The 20,062-nt window shown below is 39.5% G+C and overlaps 1 protein-coding gene across 1 annotated transcript in view; it reads right to left on the minus strand.

The window, feature by feature from the left end:
- RIC8B (RIC8 guanine nucleotide exchange factor B) overlaps positions 1-20,062 on the minus strand; it is a gene marked incomplete at its 5' end in the record, with an annotated part of 107,753 nt that overhangs the window by 10,318 nt on the left and 77,373 nt on the right. Inside the window, 2 exons of the mRNA XM_014536007.1 lie at positions 6,988-7,107; positions 17,062-17,206. Of these exons, the coding sequence (XP_014391493.1) occupies positions 6,988-7,107; positions 17,062-17,206 (265 nt within the window). The remainder of the gene's footprint in view (positions 1-6,987; positions 7,108-17,061; positions 17,207-20,062) is intronic.

The following is a 20,062-nucleotide window of genomic DNA, read 5'->3' on the forward strand; positions in this document are numbered from 1 at the left end:
TGGCTTGGAAAAAAGAACCCTGACATTTTAAATTAGCCATTTCATATTTAATTCCTTTTCACATTTGAGAGATAGGATGAGAAATTGGTATATAAGTAAAGCCTTTTAATTAACACAGAGCTTTTCCAAAAATGCCTTGCAAGAATGGAGCCTGTGATGGCCTGGAGAAAGCAGCTCTGTAATCTCTGCTACAATTCCAAGTATCAGAGTGCATCTTGTTTCAAGATTTCAGCATCTCTACAATAGTCCCCAATTCACTGAAGTACAGTGGGTTTCCCAGTAACTTGGGACATTCTTAAAAGTGATTTTAACTTTTTTTCCCCTCACAGAAATAACATTACAACCTCTGGCCCTGGTTAACATGTTTAGTTACATACTGTGAAAGTGTCCTTTGGACTCTGATCCTTCATCTCTCCTTATATTTTTCATCTAATGGCTTCCCAGGGCTGCCTGGTTATACTGGTTTTTCACTAAGCCACTAACCAAGTAGGTAGGAGGTATAGGATGGCTTTTCCACAGCAAATTCTAGGTATTCAGGCTGCATCTTTTAAAAATTAGTCTGAGGCCCTTCCTTCAGCCCTCACTATCATGCTTTGGGAATGGGTACAATTGGGAAGGTTAAACATGTAGCATAAAAATATCACTCCCAAGACAAATGGCATACTGTCCATCCCACATCCTTCCATTTTGTGAAGGCAATTGGGAGTTGCCTAAACAGTCGCAAAGGGAAGCCTTTTTAAAGTTATGTTTGCTTAATGTGATCATACTAAGTATAAGAATTTGTTAGAATACCTAAAATCATTCTCTTTTCAAAACTGAGACCTTATTTTTTTAAAAAGACACCTTATGTTACTATAGACTCACAGGAGTTTTACTGGTTTCCTCTATATAAAGCTGTGTGTTTGTTTTGTTTTGTTTTTTTTTAAGCATAGGCTATTTATTTAGCTCCTAACCTGGTATTTGAAAAGAGCTCAAATCAATGATGGAATGAAAGAGTAGGAATATATGCCCTCCAAACCTAAAGTCTCTTCTCAGGAAAATATGCTTACCATCTGTTTTTATGCTTTGTGCTTGTTTAAAATTTAGAATGTTTTATTAAAAATAATCAGACTGACAAATTTTTAAGAGGTGTTGGTAATTTTCAAGATAACATGATCTGGAGTCTGAAGACTAAGAATTGAGTCCTGCCTATGTCATTAACCAGATGCCGGGCCTTGGGTCAGTCATATAAACATTGGTCCCACTTACTCTTCAGTAAAACACCTTTCCCTACCTAAGTCACAGGGCTGTTTCAATGATCAATGGAGATAATATATATTGAAGCACTTTTTAAAAACTTTAAAGCACTATATAAATATTAGTCTATTATTATTGTTCTCAATTCTGTTAGAAGACCACATGCAAAGCTTCTAAAAATTTGCTACCCACCTCACAGTAAGCAGCATGGTTAAAATACAGAGAATGAGGTTAGGGATAGTGCTAGAAGAATAAAATCCATTTTTTTCCCTAAATAAAGGTGTTCTTTATTATTTCTTGGTAATTTCTTTACAGAATTTTTCTATCCTATTGTCCAATTAACAAAATAAATAATAAGAGGTCAGTATGCCAAATGACACTACTGAATAAAGCAGAAGAAATAGAAGTTGTTATATGTTCTTCCAAAATAGAAAGACTTAAAAGTTAAACAAGGAGGGTAACTAAGAGAGCAGAAAGTCAAAAGCCATTTCAGCTAGTGCTTAAACCAAGAGCTCAAAGTAGTCATTCCTATTAGAGTTAAAGGACAATGACTACCAACAGGCAAGACAAAGGTAGCATGACATCCTCCTTCAGAGTTGTCTATCAAGGAAGGGCCCTCTATACCCTAGCAACATACAATATCAAGTTTCTCAAATTAATCCTCACCTCCCACTTTAAAAGTACATTAATTTAACTGGATCCCAGTTCCCTTAATTGGACTTCCAAGCAACCTCAGGGTGTATGTTAATGATGTGAAACAGTGCTGTCTAATGAAAATATAATGTAAGCTACAAAACGTAAGCCAAATATGTCATCTTAAATGCTCTGGTAGACACACTGAAAAAGTAAGAAAAGATAGATAAATTACTTTTAGTATATCATAAAATATCAATGTAAAATCTATATTAAACAAATGAGATATTTTAATTCTTGTTGTACTGAGTCTTTGAAAGTCTGAGTATTTAAAACTTATAGGACATCCCAATTCAGACTAACCATATTTCAAGTGTTCAACAGTCATTTATGGCTGGTGGTTACCACTTGGACAGAGGAGAGCTAAAGGATTTTCTGATGTAAACAATTAAAACTTTATACTTTAGTTCCTACAATAGATCTCACAATGCTTTAAAGATTGGCCCACATTTCTGAAGTATACCTGAAAAGCATTTCCTTGACTAACTCATCAAAAAGGTGGGTGTAATCACAGTTGTTACTTTTGTAAGCAGAGAAAAATAACTTATTTACAAGAAAAAAATTACATATTTATTACTTTTTAGTCATAAAGCACTTATCCCAACTTTAGTAAGTTTAAAAATAATCTTTGGATTAAAAGGAACTATTCCACATTTGGTACCTGCATTTATTAAGAAAGCCATGTCCCAAATACTACACAATGATTGGCAATAAATAAATGAATGAATAAAAAAGTATTAGATAAGACAAGGAAGAAATGGGAAAACAATTATTATTTATTTATACACATGTAAACTTTAGATGATTTTGATAGAATATCGAAGCGAAAAGGCAATGGACCTTGTTAAAAAGTAATGGGGTAAGGGTGGGGTGTAAGATTCATCAGTCCTGGTTCCAACTAAGGAACTAGAGGGGATTAGAAAAGTCAAAACAAACTTGAAATATTATTTCCCTTGGTTAGTTTAAGCTTAAGCCAATCAATCCTCTCTCTCCTTTTTGGAGGAGGCTGCATTATTATATACGAGTTGTGTGCTGTAGCTAAGGTGAATGCAATTGTATTAGCTACACTGGACTTGCTTAACCACACACAATCCCCATTCTAATCTCCTGCTTAAATTGCAGGCTTATGCTTTTTCCAATTCAGAGAAAGAAAGAGGAGGTGGAGAGGCAGGCAAGTTTCATCCCCCTTTCACCTCTGCTCTCACATTAAAACTGTCAAATGAAGCTTTCTCTAATCTCATGCCTCAAGCCTGAATGTTTATGTTTGATAAATATTATAATTTTATTTCTCTATAAAATAAATTATGAAGCCTGATATTTAAATTAGCTAGTCATGGGCCAAACCTTTATAGAATTCTTTTCTAGTTCTGAATTTTATGACATTTGGCCAAGAAATGAACTGCCAAAAGTATACTTTATAGTTGTAAACCATATAGGCTATTTTATAGAACAGAAAACTGACCTTCGATTTGGGGATCAGCTGTGTTATTTTCTCACACACTGGGGAAACCACAGGATACAAGGCACTGTACTAGCTAGACATGATGGGATTAATAGGGCTCAGATTATTCTCAAACTCTTAAGACCCCCAGGTCCACTGCCAACCCCCTTATCTACATCTGTTCCAAATACAATCCTTTTACTTAAAAACAAACAAACCACTTGGAATACTACTAAGTCAGTTGGTATTCAATGGGGAGAAAATGTTTGAGCACTAATCTCTCCAGAGTCCTTGGAAAGCTAGGTAAGATAAAGCTGCTAGGATGGTGAGCTCCTCGAGGCAGTAGCTATGTCCAGCATGGAGGCAAATGGAAATGTAATTTTAATTTTTGCATTGGTGGTTTTACAGTTTTGGAAGTGAATATCTTCTATACCCTACACCAGGCTCAGTAACAGTATTTGGCATGACCAACCTTAGTCAGCACTTTGGTAAGTGCTTTGGCACGGGCCACTGTTGCTAACCACCATCCTGGTGCAGGTCCTTCACATCTGCTCTCCTATGGATGGAAAAAAGGAAGTGTCTAGTGTCCATTCATTGGCCACATCACCTCCAACCCTATCCTTGACTCACGTGCCTTTCAATTCAGGCCCAGGAGAGAATGATTCCATTTCTGAGAAGGAAAGTTAATCAGATGAAGCTATAGTACACTTTTAGTGCAATGAAGACTTGGTGGGATGCAGGACATCCTTGGAGGACAGTTGAGGGAGCTGACCAGCAGCACAATGCTGAAGAAAATGACCAGGAAGTATTCTGGCCAACACTGACTCTCACAGACAGACACAGTAGCACAGCAGACAAAGCAAAAGTCTTGAGTTCTGGATAATGGAGTTCCTAGCCTCACTTTATTATGAAGCTAGAAAGAGAACGCATGTGAAATGTTTTGTAAACTGTTAAAGGAAATGGATTATCACCAGACATTAGTTTGGAAATGTTTGGGGAAATTCTTTGGGACTTGCTTCCCCCAATGATAAATTTGAAAATATATTAATCAAGTAATGATAAAACAACCTGAGCTCTTTAGAAGAAAGATGTAGTATGTGAATACCAAAGATTTATTTTAACCAGAGTAAGTTTCCCTCCACCCCGAATGAATGGTCATTTCTCCACCTGTCTATTAAATGCCTCTTACACTTTAAGGATCAGCACAAATGCTACCTTTCCTGTGAAACAATCCAGACAGAATGAACTGCTCCTTTTCCTGGGTGCTTACAGTTCAACACATACCTTATTTTGTCATTATTTTCTTCTAGAATAGATTTCCTTCACTAGAATGTGAGCTTTCCAGAGGCAGAGCTTGTCATGTTCACCAATCTCCCTCATCTTCCTAGCACAATGCCTTGCTAACATTAATAAATGTTCCTTGACTTGTACTGCATTTAGTCTACTTTGGCTTACGGCTTCTTGTTTACCTCAAAAAAACAAACAAACAAAAAAATACCAAAACCAAAACCAGTAACAGTGAGAAGAGAGAAGAAACTTAAGACAAACATGTAAGATGCATAAAGAATGGCTTCATTCTTTGCATTCCTGCTTTGGAATGCCCACTGCTGATCTCCACACAGCTTTGTCATTGACTGTTATTAGTGAGAGCAAATGTTAGAAAGCACAGAAAGGCAAACAATGTAAAAAACCCACCACACGCCATGCAAAGTCTGTCATTTACGACTACTCTCAAAGTTGCCTTTAGCTCCAATTTTTCAATAGCAAAATCAGTGCCAACAAGACCTATTTGCTCTGCTTTGTAAGTGCAAAAATCAGTGTCACCTTCAGGTTGAGTTGGGCACCTATCTGCTGGGTATTGCTGGGTGAGTACATATCTTCTTTGCGGCATAGTTTAAATCAGGTGGAAGCTTGGTTATTTCAGACTTGACATTTGTGCACCGATTTGTTGGCAGCGTCTAGAATATGTGAATTTCCCTGAGACTACAAGAAGGACCTGGCACTGTTTTTGTCGCTGCTATAGGGATACCTATAAAGGTGAATTTATATTAGGGATGCCTCTTATCTCTTTCAGTAAGTACCTGAATTACACTGTATTGTCTTAGGTAGTTCTATCCCCCATCTCCCACTTTCCTAGCTTGGAGCTTACTCATCCTGGATATATGGGCCAGTTGACTAGCATCTGTGTTATCTTTTAAGAACTCATGTTATTAAAATAATTTATGAACATGATATTTATGTAATTGAATGGTTTACTGTTAGTATGTCCTAACATACTAATGTGCTCCACTCGGTCCTGTTAACACTTCCTCCTCCTACCAGGGGGACTATTAGACCACTGTGTTTCATCGGGTCCTTTTGGAAACAGCTAAGCACAAATCCTATTTTTATATATTCATTCCAAACTTGTTATTGTGCCTCCTATAGGTTTGCCATATCGTATCTTATATTTGACTATTCTATCAAAAGTATGGAGAATGTCATCTGTAAATAGATGACAATGTCTTTTGAAGACTGTAAGCATTGCCAGTGACTGTAAATTCTAACCCTGGGAAAAGATGAGAGTTTAAAAAGACTAGCTGGAAGTTCCACTAGGTTTGCAGGTGATGAAACTACTTACTTCTAAATAACTTGTACCACCCTGCCAGCATCATCTGAAAGAAGCTCAGACTGGGCAGAGGGTCTGAATACCCACCCACACTTGTCACACTCTCCATGTTTTCAAACATTTCTACTCCAAGCCTCCTGCTGTGCTCTAAGCCTCTGCCCTCTTTGTTACACCTTTTCCTTTAATGATTGGCTTTCCTATTCCAGTTGCTGCTTCTCTTGGCTGAGGGATACTGTTCTTCACATAGTTGTGAAAAAGGAGATGAACAGAAGAAATTCACCTTTAAGTGACAGCTGCCATTGACACACAGAAGCACTCACTCAAGATGGCTTAAAGGAGAAAGGGACTCAATGCATGACTGGAAAACAGAGCGATTCAGGCAAGTGTGAAAGGAATTAATATTTTCTAATAATTCCTCCAGGACAACTAGTTGCTGATTAGTATATATTTGATTTAATTATTTTCCAAACTGACTATTTTTGGAGGAGAAGGAGATGTGGAGCAAGAAGGGAAGGGGAGATTGTTTTTAGAGCCCCTAATTAATACAAACGCCTGCTTTCAGAAAAGCCTTCATTTGAGCTATTCCTTTTCACTTTTTCCTGTTGGGTACATGACAATTTAGAATTCTTGGTTTCATCAAAAAAGAAAAAAAAAAGCATCATGATTTTAAACAAAAACCAAAACAGACTAAAACAAAAAATACAAGAAGCGGCAAAATGACTGAACCTAACTCAGCATCTTTTTGAAGACAGGGAGGTTAGTTGGTTAAATGTCACAGCGACCTAGCAGTTACTGTCCCACCTTGGAGAGTTGGACTGTTTAAGAGTGCATATCCAGAGGCACAGGTAGGGAACGCAGGAGCCGAGAGTACTAACTGCTGCTGCCGGGGCCACCCTGTGCCAATCAGCATGGATTTCCAGAGCTGCTGCTCTATGGTAACTCTCAGCGAGAGAGACAAAGAATAGAACATTTGTAGAAACCAAGCAAAAAATGGATGGGAATACAATACCTGGAAAGTTTATCAAGCATGTTGACAAGTTTCATGGCTTCATATTCTTTTTGTTCTTCTGTCATTTCATCTATAAGGTTTGGCATTGGTTCCTCTAAATGACCAGTGATAAGATTAATGCTACAAAAAGAAAAAAAAGTTATGCTGTATGTTTTAAAATTATGCTCTTTCTATACTTTGCTGGTCCAAGTTGTAAGTTATAATAAGAAAGAGTATAGTTGCCAAAAAATTGGCAATAATAGAATTTTATGGTATAGAACTGCTCTGGGAATTTTTTTTAAAAAATTACTTTCCTAGTATTAACTATTGTTTTTCAAAAAGTAAAACTAACTTGCCAACTTAAAAAAAATAAGGCCCGGCTGCTTTTTAAAAATATGAAATTTGATTGGGTATTTAGGGTAAATATCCTTGGATGCATACCTTCTTCATTAATTATAAGGGGACAAATGATTTAAGAGAGGGAGAAATTCATTTTGTGATACAGCATAAAACAAATATATCAAAAAAACTGGAAAAATGATGATAGGCTGGAATCTGAAAATGAAAGCATGCCAATTTATAATCTCAGGAAATTAGTCCATTAGTGAGACCACAGAAGGCAATGAGTGTTTAAATAATAAAAGATAAAGCAGAAGAACAATTTTAATTAGATTTGATCTGACCTAGATAAAAAAAAAAAAAAGGAATGAAATGTAGCCTACCAAGAGACAGGTATACCATCTGGTTTTCTGGAAATAGATTTAATAAAGTACTTAGAACGAATACGTTCCATAAACTATGTACGAAGTTCTAATACCAAACAAGCTATCCTCTTAGATAAAAGCCACATTATTTTTTTTAAGAAAGTGAAATAAAAGATAATTCTTCCAATGGCTGCTAAATATCTGTAAGTTAAATATGTTTCTGGAGAAAAGGACAAGCAATTATAGCATTTTGTACCAGCCAAGTACAGATGGTTTGCTCTTAATGATCAAATTAAATATCCCTGCAAACAGCAAATTGCTAATAAATTGCTTTGTAGGGTCTACAAACATAAATGTGTTCAGGGACCAGGCCTTCAGGATAAGCAAGTGAGTGAACTGGTCAAGTAAAAGCAATGTGGAGCGCTGGGACTGGAGTAAACTGGAGGTTAGAAAGTGGTCTAAATAGAAAAAAATCACGAGGGCCAAAACAAGGACATTGTGATCAATTAGGTTCTCTGGTGGCGAGTTTCTAATTGGGCAAGTTAACTTTACTGACCTGGGCTTTCTCATTTGGAGTAAGGTTAGGCCACAGGTACTATTACCAGATTTCCTTTTCTTTTGCTGAATTCCTCAGAGGCTACATGACATGCAGATTCTTGTGAAAGAATTCAGTGCTCATCATCCTCAAAAACTGGATCTAAAACATCTGTTTTGCCGTTCTTGCATAAGACCTATGTCTAGAGCTGTGGTTAAAAAAATCTTTTTTCCTTCAAAGCAGTGGAAACCATCCCCTGCTTCTTATTTAACAAATGAAACCCTAGGTAGAGGGCCAATATGTAAAGTAGACAAAAGTTGGAACTGCTCAGGCAGAGGAGATAGGGATGGCCAAGAGCCTCCTCTATTTGTCTGCACTCTTAAGGAACCCTGGTGCTCGGTAAACAGTCTGAAACCCACAGGCTTGCCAGTGATTTTTAGTCTTGGCTGTACATTAGAATCACTTGGGAAACTTTAAAGAGAACTAAATCTCTGTGTGTGTGTGCGCACGCATGTGCGTACGTGTACATATACATATACTTATATATGTATATATGTTTTTAAGTTTTCCAGGTAATTCTGATACACAATGAGTTAAGAACCACTGGGCTAGAGTGCCTACTTCAGACACTCATAATGCACTATTACTGCCTCTCCTTTTTTTACCAGGTGCTAATAAAGGAAGAGAAAAAGTCCTCTAGTTAAGTGGCCATTAACAAAAACACTGAATGGGGTCATCATTTTTCCCAAAAATTGAGAACAAAGAGGACCCAGACAAGGATTCTGAGAACTACAGAGTTCTTAAGAGGTATCCAGATGCCACAATGAAAATGTAATTCCATCACCCATCTATTATTTGCTTTAGGCATATAACAACGAGACATGTTTTTACTGGTTTCTCTACTGCTTCCTGTTAACTCAGAAAAACAACTAGTCTTATAAATGATAAGTAAAAGTACTTATTGTAAGCTCATACCACTTCCCAAGCAAACAAAGGAAATCAGTTCTTAGAACAAAGTATAAGGGAAGGTAGTAGATATATTAACTTCATCTGCTCATCTTGGCTCCTGAGTGAAGGCTTCTCTCATCAAGGCCTATGGAGGGGTGATTTTAAAAACCAGGTCCACAGACTGTTGTAGAATATGATGGCATTATACAAGCCGTCATGTGCCACAGGAAGAAGTGTGTCAGGGGGACACACTGGTGAGCTCTGTGGTATTGTGGACACCACAGCACACAAAGGTCAGGACATGCATTCCTGGGTCAGAGCACACTGGATTCTTTTCTTGGTTCTTTAAAGGCTTAATGGAAATGATGTCTGTTTTCCGTAAGCTGACCTCAAGTTCTCTGCTGCTAAAATGATTTAATGGCTTGCTCTGAAATTAGGTACTAAAGTCACAAAATCCTTTGCTCACTGAACACAAAAGTAGTAGCTAGAAATTAATTTTTATGGAGTAGGAACTTACCATCCTTTACCCATGGAGTAAAACATTCCAATCCCCCCAAAGTCACTCCAGGGACTCAGGTTTCATTTTTCCCTTCACAAAAACACCCCACGCCGCCCCGTACTCAGAACAATGTAAACAATACCACAGAAAACAACAGGAGCTAGGCCACCTCTTAAGGGAAACAGGGCAGTGTGCTGGGGCAGGAGGCAGACTGGGACACTGTCTCCTCTCTTGCTCCCCACTTCACACTAGTGGCATGTAGTTTCCTTACCCAGAGAAGAATAGAAAACAAATAATAGTCACCACAACAATGATGTCAGTTTCCATAAAATAGGTTATTTTCAGTTGAGTAAACACTTGCCACCTTTATAACCTTAAACAGTAGAGTATGAGACTTAGCTTTCAGTTTCAGGATCTTAACCCTATGAAATTCTGGGGGTCGTTTTATTTTGTTCCAAGACGCTGAGTCTTAAGATACTTAAAGTACACTAATTTTGGTGGATATTTTATTGGGTAATTTTATATTTACTATGATCCCCCCCCACCTTTTTCTGCTTTCTTCCTTCCTCTTTCCAGCACTCTAATCCTATGATTGTTTGTCTTCCAATTAGATGACAAGAAGTATCTAAATTCTTATCTGTGGTATTTCATTGAGAATTTTTTATTATATTAGGCCCTTATATGAACTGACCACAGCTATATGGGCCTGGAGATGAAATTATTAAGACATACTAAAAAGTATGAGGAAATAAACATATGCATAAAAGTTGAAATATATTTCAAGACTTTTGCTTTTTCTTAAAATTGTTGTTACATTTGGTCATCAATAGCACTAGGTCACTTTGCAAAAAAGACCCATTAAAAATTCCCTGAGCTACATGAAAGTTAACTTCAGTCTCTAAAAAGTGTGGATTAAATTTTACCGAAAGCATTCTGGCTGAAGAATGGGCTATAAAGCTCAACCCCTACAGAGCCAGGCAGGTAAGAAGAACAAAAAGGATACGCTGTCAAACCAAGGGAACTTATGCTGCACCAACTCCATTGCAATGCAAGAATGTTATTAGAAACTTCCCCTTTTTAAAAAGGAGCTGAAAATCCAAATTTTCACATGAAATATCTGAATTCTAAATTCTTGCAAGTAATAATTTTAAGCAGTACTATATAAAGTTAAAAAAAAATGGAAAACACAAAACCCAAATTACCAACGCAACATGGGGAAGTCAAGCAGAACCTACCTGTGGGCTAAATCTAACCAATGGGCTTACAATTTGCAACCTCTAGGAAGAATCAGGGTTTTAGGAAAAGGCATTGGTGAACCCAGACTAAAAAGGGAGGGGACAGGAGGGGTAGGAAAGGAGACATTATCTGCCAATGAAGCTACAAATGTTTTCCCAGGAAAAACTCCCCAGAATATTTGTCCCCACAAAACAACAAAGAGCAGAGTGGAACTTTACCATATCCTGATGTTCTTGAGTTCCATTCCCCGGCTCCCACTCCCCAACTGCAAGATGGGCTTGATGAGGGCAGCCACCTCAATCATTTGGTATCCCAATGCCGAGAGAGGCTGACTGACTTAAAAAATTTATTCAACAAATCAAACAACAAATTTATTCAACAAAAATTCCCTGAGTGCCTACTGTGTGCCAGGCTATTCTGGGGACATCTCAATGGACAAAAACAGGCACAAAAAAAGCCTCTCCTCTCCTGGAGCTTACCTTCCAATGGGGAAAACCGACATCATAAGTAAACTGTATGGTAGTTAGAAGTGCTATGAAAACGAGCAATGTAAGGAAGTGTGACGTGGAGGGGTGACAGTATGTGTTTTGCAGTTTTTATTAAGTGTACAGAACGGGCTTCACTAAGATGATATCTGAGTAAAGACTTGGAAAAGGTGAGACAGTAAGATATGTCAATGATATGGCGGTTCCTCAAAAATTTAAACATAGAACTACATAAACATTGATCCAGCAATTCTGCTTCTGGGTATATATCCAAAAGAAGTGAAAGCTGGATCCTCGCTGGTTTGGCTCAGCGGATAGAGCGTCAGCCTGCAGACTGAAGAGTCCTGGGTTCGATTCCAGTCAAGGACACATGCCCAGGTTGTGGGCTCGATCCCCAGTAAGGGGTGGGGGGACGTACAGGAGGCAGCTGATCAATTATATCTATACTAGAAGTCTGGTGCACGAAATTTGTGCACGGGAGGGGGGTAGAGGGGCAGGGGGGCAGATCCCTCAGCTGGGCCTGCACACTCTCGCAATCTGGACCGCTGGCTCCTAACCGCTCCCCTGCCTGCCTGCCTGTCTGATTGCCCCTAACCACTCTGCCTGCTTGATCACCCCTAATCACTCGCCTGCCTGCCTGATTGCCCCTAACCACTCACCTGCCTGCCTGATTGCTCCTAGCTGCTTGCTTGCCTGCCTGATAGCCCCTAACCACCTCTGCCTCGGCCCCCACCACCACAACTTCGTCCAGAAAGATGTCCGGAAGGTCATTTGGCTGTCTGATTAGCATATTACGCTTTTATGATTATAGATATATAAAGAGGTAATATGCAAATTAGGTCGGGACGCTGTAACGGGTCATGACTGGACAGGAGGAAGTTGCGAGCGCAGGTGAGGCCCAGAGCGGAGATGAAGACAGAGACAGGGCGGCACCGGAGTGGACACAGGCAGGGGGGCTGGGGGATGCTGCGAGTCAGGCGTGGGTCCTGGCCCCCCACGGACTCCCGCGTCGGCCAGCGCTGCACGAGTCAGGCCCAGGTCCCGGCCCACTGCAGGGTGCTTCCTCACATAGCAGGAGGAGGGGCACCTCCTTGCGCGATTTCAATCGTGTGCTGGGCCTCTAGTATATATATGAAGTGAAAGCTGGGACTTGAACAGATATGTGTACACCCATTTCACAGCAGCATTATTCACAATAGCCAAAAGGTGGACACAATTCAAGTCTTCACTGACAGAAGAATGGTTAAATAAAATGTGGTACATACAATGGAATGCCATTCAGCCTTAAGAAGGATGGAAATTTTGACACATGCTACAATATAGATGAATCTTAAAGACATTATTCTAAGTGAAATTAGCCAGTCAAAAAAGGATAAATATTGTATATGATTTCACCTATTATGGTTCCTAAAATGGTGAATTTTATATCATGTATATTTTACCCCTCAAATAAGAAGGCACAGTGAAGAGCACAATAAAACTTGCTTTGCCTACCTCAAACCCTCCCTTGCCCCGCCCCCAAGAACACATAAGCTCTGGAGTCAGGCCACCTGATCACTCAGGAACTATGCACTCTACACAAGTACTTGACATCACTGAGCTTTAGTGTCCTCTTCTGTAAACTGGGGAGAACTCTATCCCAAAGGGTTAATATGAAGGTTAAATGAGATGGTATCAGAAAGTTCTTAGAGCAGTACCTGCACATATTAGACACTCAATAAATACCAGCTATTATTATTAGCATAAGTGAGCCACTTGCTAAGAAATAAGCAAGCCAGAAGGCCTTGGATGATGTAGTAAGTTTACTCTATTCAGTTACATCATCACCCAAGAGTGGCCTGTGCAATCTTCATTAACTAAAGAAGCAATGCAACAATTACATATTTTGAGCAATTTCCTATAGATAATTTCAGATACAGAGATCAGTTAATGGCTGAAAATGTCTCAAGTAGTTTGGGAATTACCATAAAAATAGAACAGTGATTCTACAATAAACAAGATGGTAAATTATGAAACATCTTAATCCAAGTTTTTGCAGTCCATTAGCAGTGCAAAGAACTAGGGTGTGTGTTGTCACTCTTTCACTGTTTACCAAATATTAACTAAGTATCTATCGTGTAGCAACCATACAAATAAACATACTGGATACATATATGTATATATATAAATAGATACCATATTGCATCTAGGCAATTAAAAAAAAACTCCAAAATGTCTTTTTAAATTATAGTGCTTTCTAAGTGTTTCCTATGTTGAGTGTTTTGGATTAAGACTGATATCCTTTATTATAAAGGATATAGAAACTATGGTTGTAAATCTATAGGAAATGAAATGTGGAACAACACTGTAGTTATCTAACACAACTGACCTCTTGCTGGCCATTTCCCCAAATTATAACACAAAAATAAGATAAAAAATAGATAATTCAGTTCTGAAAGTACAAAACTAGTGGGGTTGCAAATATCACAAAGGCTGGTAAACTTACAGAACCCAGTGTAATGCAGAAGCAGCAATGATTTTATTCTCAATTCTGACCTTCTAGAGCAGCGGTCACCAACCTTTCGGACCTCACGGACCACCAATGGTCCGCGGACCACCGGTTGGTGACTGCTGTCAATACAGATGCTGACAGAGCTACTGCTGAGAGAAATATAGTCAAAAAGGCAATACCCAAGCAGTTTCGTACAATGATTTTAAGCTTCTGAATGTGATCTGAACTAGTGGGGGTATTAAGGGTGTAAGGAGGTATCTTAAAGTTCTGCCCACTCTGGCCTTCCCCTCCTTCTGCCCCTCTGTACGGAAGTTCTTTAAAGACACCTCTTTGGGCCCCCAGGCTCCTAGACACCCACCCTGAAAGTCACTGGTCTACAATGAGCCAAATGTCATTAGATACACATCTTTCAAATGATGTTTGCAATTATGTATACACCATATCAGTCAGTTATATTACATAAACAGTTTAGGAGCCTCCATGCTCAGAGGCATAAAAGAAACAGGTATAAAATTAGAATTTAGAGATTTGGTTTCTCTTTGATACAATACCAAAATTTATATGACATCTTTTAACAAACATGGCTAAACATACACCAAAACCTGTGTGACATGTAACTTGATTCAATGAGTATATCCTGTTTAAGTGTGCTAATTACAGAAAGCCATTTCCAGTCCATTAAGTACATTTATTTTGACACAAAAAGGACTTTTGTGATATTAACTGTCTCCCACAGCCTGAATGTAAGCTTCATACAATTCTTGGTTTCAGATTCCACTAAAGGATTACAGGTTACCTTAGTGCATTAATCAGAACCCACTTACATTTTTTTACAATGGGACAAGGGCCAACTGGATGAGGAGTGATTTCTCTGCTTTTGCCAATACTAACAACTCTTGTGAATAAATGTATCCTAAGAAACCTAGACTCTAATCCTGGGAACACTGACTAGTGAAGGATAATCAGAGGGTAGGGGAGTAAGCAATCCTTTCAGATTTTAGAAGTTCCACTAGATTGATAAAAGTTTTCGTAACAATTTTTAGAGACAAAGTTCTTCAGGCTCTGTGGATCACTGCCTAGGGCACAAAGGACTGTCTCGCTTAGAAAGTACTTTATTCACCACTACTTCCACAAGGACCATCTAGGTAAGTATTTAAACAAATTAAACATTCCACTACCCTGTTTCACCTAAAAGTAGGGAAGATATAAGAAAAAAAAACAAAAACGGATGGGAAACCCCTATTTATACTTGTAATGAGTAAACACAAAATTTCACAATGGTGGCTATTCTGACCATAACATACCACTCCTATTAACAACATAGGCCAGGTCCAAAGGCTAGAGATTAGGGATGTAAGGCCCAAGTACTAGTACAGAATCCCCTATGCCCGAAAGCTAAGACAATAACAATATCAAACCTCATGGTCTTTGATTTAAACAAACAGTGCTCTTCTGAAATCTAGCATGTCTATTCCAAACCATTGGAAGAGACCCAGTGTTCTTGTATTTTCTCTGAGCTCTTTCTTGTTACAGTAGCATTCTGGTGCTTTCTAGATAAATGGTCATTACCACTACAGAAATCATCTACCAAACAAAAGCAACAATACACATTGAGCTGCAACAATACTGACCACCCACAAGTACTCAAGAGTTGTCTAAGTTGACTGTGTCCACATCTCTGGGGCACAAAGAATGCCTAATGTAATTTCTATCTTCCTTTAATATGAGACTTCTCCACTGGTAAATTTTAATGTTTCAAATGGAGATATATAAAACATTAAACTGTTATGGAAATACAATTTATGGAATGAAAAAAACAAGAGTGAGCAAGACTCATTTATAATTAAATTATACATAATTAGAGAAAGATTAAAGTATTGATTTCTCTATCTTTTCTTCAAATACTTGATGGAGATACCCAATTTATAACATCTAAATGGTGGCAGTCTTAAGAACTTACTGCTAGCATTTCCCCCCAAAGCCTTTTTTTTGGTGGGGGGGATATACTCTATAAGATCCTGCTGAGGCTGATAGCACTGGGGGTGCTAAAAGTAATGCTACCTGCTCAGACCAATTTGCTGAGAATATGGGCAATAAAATTCCTAATTAGGGCATGATCTTTTACCTTCTCACAACCCATTACTTTCATGTCAACAGGATATAATCTGTACTAAAAAAAGGGGGGGGGTGCTGATTTTGCAGATAATGATTTTCTATCTTTGACCAAATACAACATGACCCACATCACACTCTAGAAGACTATCGGTAGAAAACATAGCATGTCAACATCAATGATGCCAAAAGGCAGTTACCCTTTTAACATTCAGTAATAAAAACCAGGAAACTGAGCTCAAACAACTCCTAGAAACCTTAGTTTCTTAGTAAGTGGAAACTAAGAAACCTACCTGGGATGGGGGTTGAGAGGAAGATGAAAAGAATGGGAAGGGAAGGAAGTAGAGGTGATTTGTTTGGGACAGAAGAATTAGTATCTGATTTATAAGCACTGACTCAGGGAGGACTTGAGGAGTCTCTGTTTGCCTATTCAGAGCACTAATGCATCTGCTCAGAGGTAATTCCCTCAATGTTTGAGTAAAATTTACTATGGAGCCAAAGTTCTTTACTTTTGCTAGTAATGTGCCTTGTTGCTTTATTGACTCATAAGGGCTTTTATGCAAGAGGGAAGATCAGAATGTACGGAACCTATATTTAGCTTTCTGAGAAAGAATGAAGTATCAAATAACCAACCTAAATACTTAGTCTTGGTTACACCTTCTAAAATCTCAACATATGGAAAAGAAGCAAAAAGGAAGCAACAATACTTTTAAAATATATGACGGTAGATATGTAAAAGCACCCTCTTACTTCTTGGGACAGGGTAATGAGCATGTTGAAAATAATCATGCAGCAGAACATTCCTTGCAATTATTATCCTTCCTCAATCACTTGAAGACACTCTCTAAGGCAGTGGTCACCAACCGGTGGTCTGTGGACCACTGGTGGTCAGTGAGGTCCAAAAGGTTGGCGACCACTGCTCTAAGGCATGAGCAATGGAACTGCCTCTGAAAACACTATTAAATGGAAAGTTTCCAAATCCACAAAAGAAAAAAAAAACACTTGGAAAATGAGACAAAGGAAGTGAAAGGCAAATAACCCACTCAAAGGCACAGAATTAGGTGAAAAGAAACTTGATACTATACTTTGGTTTTGCATTTTTGTATTCTTCAGTGTCTGTGTCCTCGTCCTCTGAGTACCAATTATCTCCTCTTCCTCCAGTCAAGAGGCCCCTGGCCGCCAACAGTCCTGCAGCATTCCCATAGCCAGTGTATTTCAGCAGGCTATCCACTGCAAAAACAGAACAGGTTTTAGACAGGAATCCTTGGGTGTGCACTAGCATCACTGACTACTCACCAACACAGGGACATTGGAGAATTAAAATGGAGAATTTTTCAAAGTGTGGTTGGTAGTGGTTACACTATGTGCTCTGAGGACCAATCTTTTTTCAGGTTTCTGAAATTCAAACAGCTGATTTGAATATACTTTGTTGCGGAAGTGGGGCCTCTCTGACCACCAGGGCATTGATTGGTAAGGGTGCTGTTTTAAGTTTTTGTTCACAAATCTTATTTCTTTATATCCAGTTTTAGAGAAATGATGATTAGAAACGAGTTACTGGCATTTTACCAATATCGCACATCATGTAAAATTTTTCTTACACCCTTTGTAGGAACTGGAGGGAAAGAAAATAAGAAAACTTAAGGATATTAGCAAATAGAATGGGCTAAGTTACTGCTTTTTTTAAAAAAGTCAGCAATCTATATATGTAAAAGGTTAATATGCTAAGTGTCTGAGTGTCCCACCGATTGGTATGATGCACACTGACCACCAGGGGAGCTCCACTCAGCTCAATGCAGGAGCTGCCATGATGCGCATTGGACCTGGAACCGACAAACCAACACTCAGCTTCCCCCAAGTGGGACACAGGCCCCGCCATCACCTAGGAATGACACCCCACCAAATCGCAGCCAACACTGCCAAGACCCCATGGCACAAAATGGGGCCCACAGGCCAGTCCAGCCCAGAAACGGTCGCTGTGGGTGCTGGGTAATGACGTCATGTAGCAACACCCGGCTTCCTCTCCCTAGTGAGGACTAGCCTCTCTGCAGTTTCTTCAGCCCAGGAACATAACTTGCTTTATAACCAGGTGCAAACATTTCACAATTTAACCAAATGTCTGTGAAGCATTTTCCCGTGCCTCATCTCATTTGATCCTCACAGAAGTCCTGGAATAGGTAGATAGGAGACTTGGGGGAATCCTATTCTCTTTTCATTAGCCATAAAATGGAGATTTAGAACATTTAAAAACTTGAACCGACTGAAAGAAGTAAGAAATGGTGGACCTTGAAAATGACTTCAGGTTTCTCACTGTGCAGAATATAGTCAAACACTGCTGCAGTTAAATATTTTACCCTTTGTTACCCCTGCGTGATCTACAATAATAATCTGCTTTGTGTTGATATTTATTGCTGTGTTGATGACAATTACCTGAAAGAGAAGTTGGGGTGCTTCACTGGGCTGGAAAAAGTTTAGCTTAATCAGAAAGCAGGTCTAATTAAGCAAGTTTATCCTATCCTATATAATAAGAGTCCAATATGCTAAGTGGTCATCCATTCAACCAATCAAAGCGTAATATGCTAATGATATGCTAAGGCGGCTCAACCACTCCCTATGATGTGCACTGACCACCAGGGGGCAGACAGTTGACCGGTTGCTATGACATGCACTGACCACCAGGGGTTAAACACTCCGACCAGTAGGTTAGCTTGCTGCTGGGGTCCAGCCAATTGGGACTGAGAGAGATGGGCTGGACATGCCCTGGAGCCCTCCTGCATCCCTCCCCAGCCCAGATCATGCACCGGTGGGGTCCCTCGGCCTGGCCTGTGCCCTCTTGCAATCTGGGACCCCTCGGGGAATGTCGGAGAGCCAGTTTCGGCCCGACAGCGGAACGACCAGTCGCTATGATGCGCACTGACCACCAGGGGGCAGACGCTCAGCGCTGGAGCTGCCCCCTGGTGGTCAGTGCGCTCCCACAGGGGGAGCTCCACTCAGCCAGAAGCCAGGCTCACGGCTGGCGAGCGCAGTGGCGGTGGCGGGAGCTTCTCCCACCTCCGCAGCAGCGCTAAGGATGTATGACTGATGGCTTAGGCCTGCTCCTAAGCCATCAGTCGGACATCCCCCGAGGGCTCCCGGACTGCGTGAGGGCGCAGGCCGGGCTGAGGGTCCACCCTCCCCCTGAGTGCATGAATTTTGTGCACTGGGCCTCAAGTATATACATAAAAGGCTAAGTTGATTCGCACATGCGCAATACATATAAAGCTCTCACTGGCACCAACTGCAGGTGTGTGTTTCTGTCACTGTAGATCGTGAATTTGGTTGACATTTCTATTATAGAGAAAGAGCGAATAGCAATATTAAAATATTTCTTCTAATTAATTTCCTTTCAATGTGCATGAATTCGTGTACTGGGCCACTAGTAAAATATATGAAAACACACAGAATCCACTGAGTAGGGAGGCTCGGGAGTTAGGCTTGCTGGATTTCAATAATGAACACGTACTAGCTGGTTGACCCTGAGATGTTATTTTGCAGCTCTGTACCCACATTTTCTAATCTGGAGAACTGGAATAATATCTACCTCACAGGTCAACACATGCAAAGTGCTTAAAAAAGTGTCTGGCACAAAGTATTTTCCTAGTCATATAGGTAAAATGATCACTGATCATTTTCTGACTTAATCTTACTGGTAGTCAACCCAAATAAACAAGCCCCAACGAAGCATTTGGCGCAGATCCCCTCTAAGTAATACATTGCTTGTCACCAATGTAAGGTGATTATCTCTAAGAGAAGCAGACATGTAACACTTTTTCAGGAAAACCTTGAACTGTAGGAGTTTTTCTTTGTGTGTATGGTTTCTAAGCAGCTTTAAGGAAGATACTGAGCAATCACTAGCAGCTTTATATAGAAGTACTTTCTTTCCTTCAGACAATTTGAAGGTGAACACTAAAATATTCAATCAAAAGATAAAAATCGGGATGGCGGCATAGGTAAACACCGGAGTTTGCTGCCTCGAACAACCACTTCAAAAATACAACTAAAAGACAGAATGGACATCACCCAGAACCACAGGAAGGCTGGCTGAGGAGA

Source organism: Myotis brandtii, unplaced genomic scaffold (genome assembly GCF_000412655.1).
Source record: "Myotis brandtii unplaced genomic scaffold, ASM41265v1 scaffold155, whole genome shotgun sequence".
Classification (NCBI taxonomy): domain Eukaryota; kingdom Metazoa; phylum Chordata; class Mammalia; order Chiroptera; family Vespertilionidae; genus Myotis; species Myotis brandtii.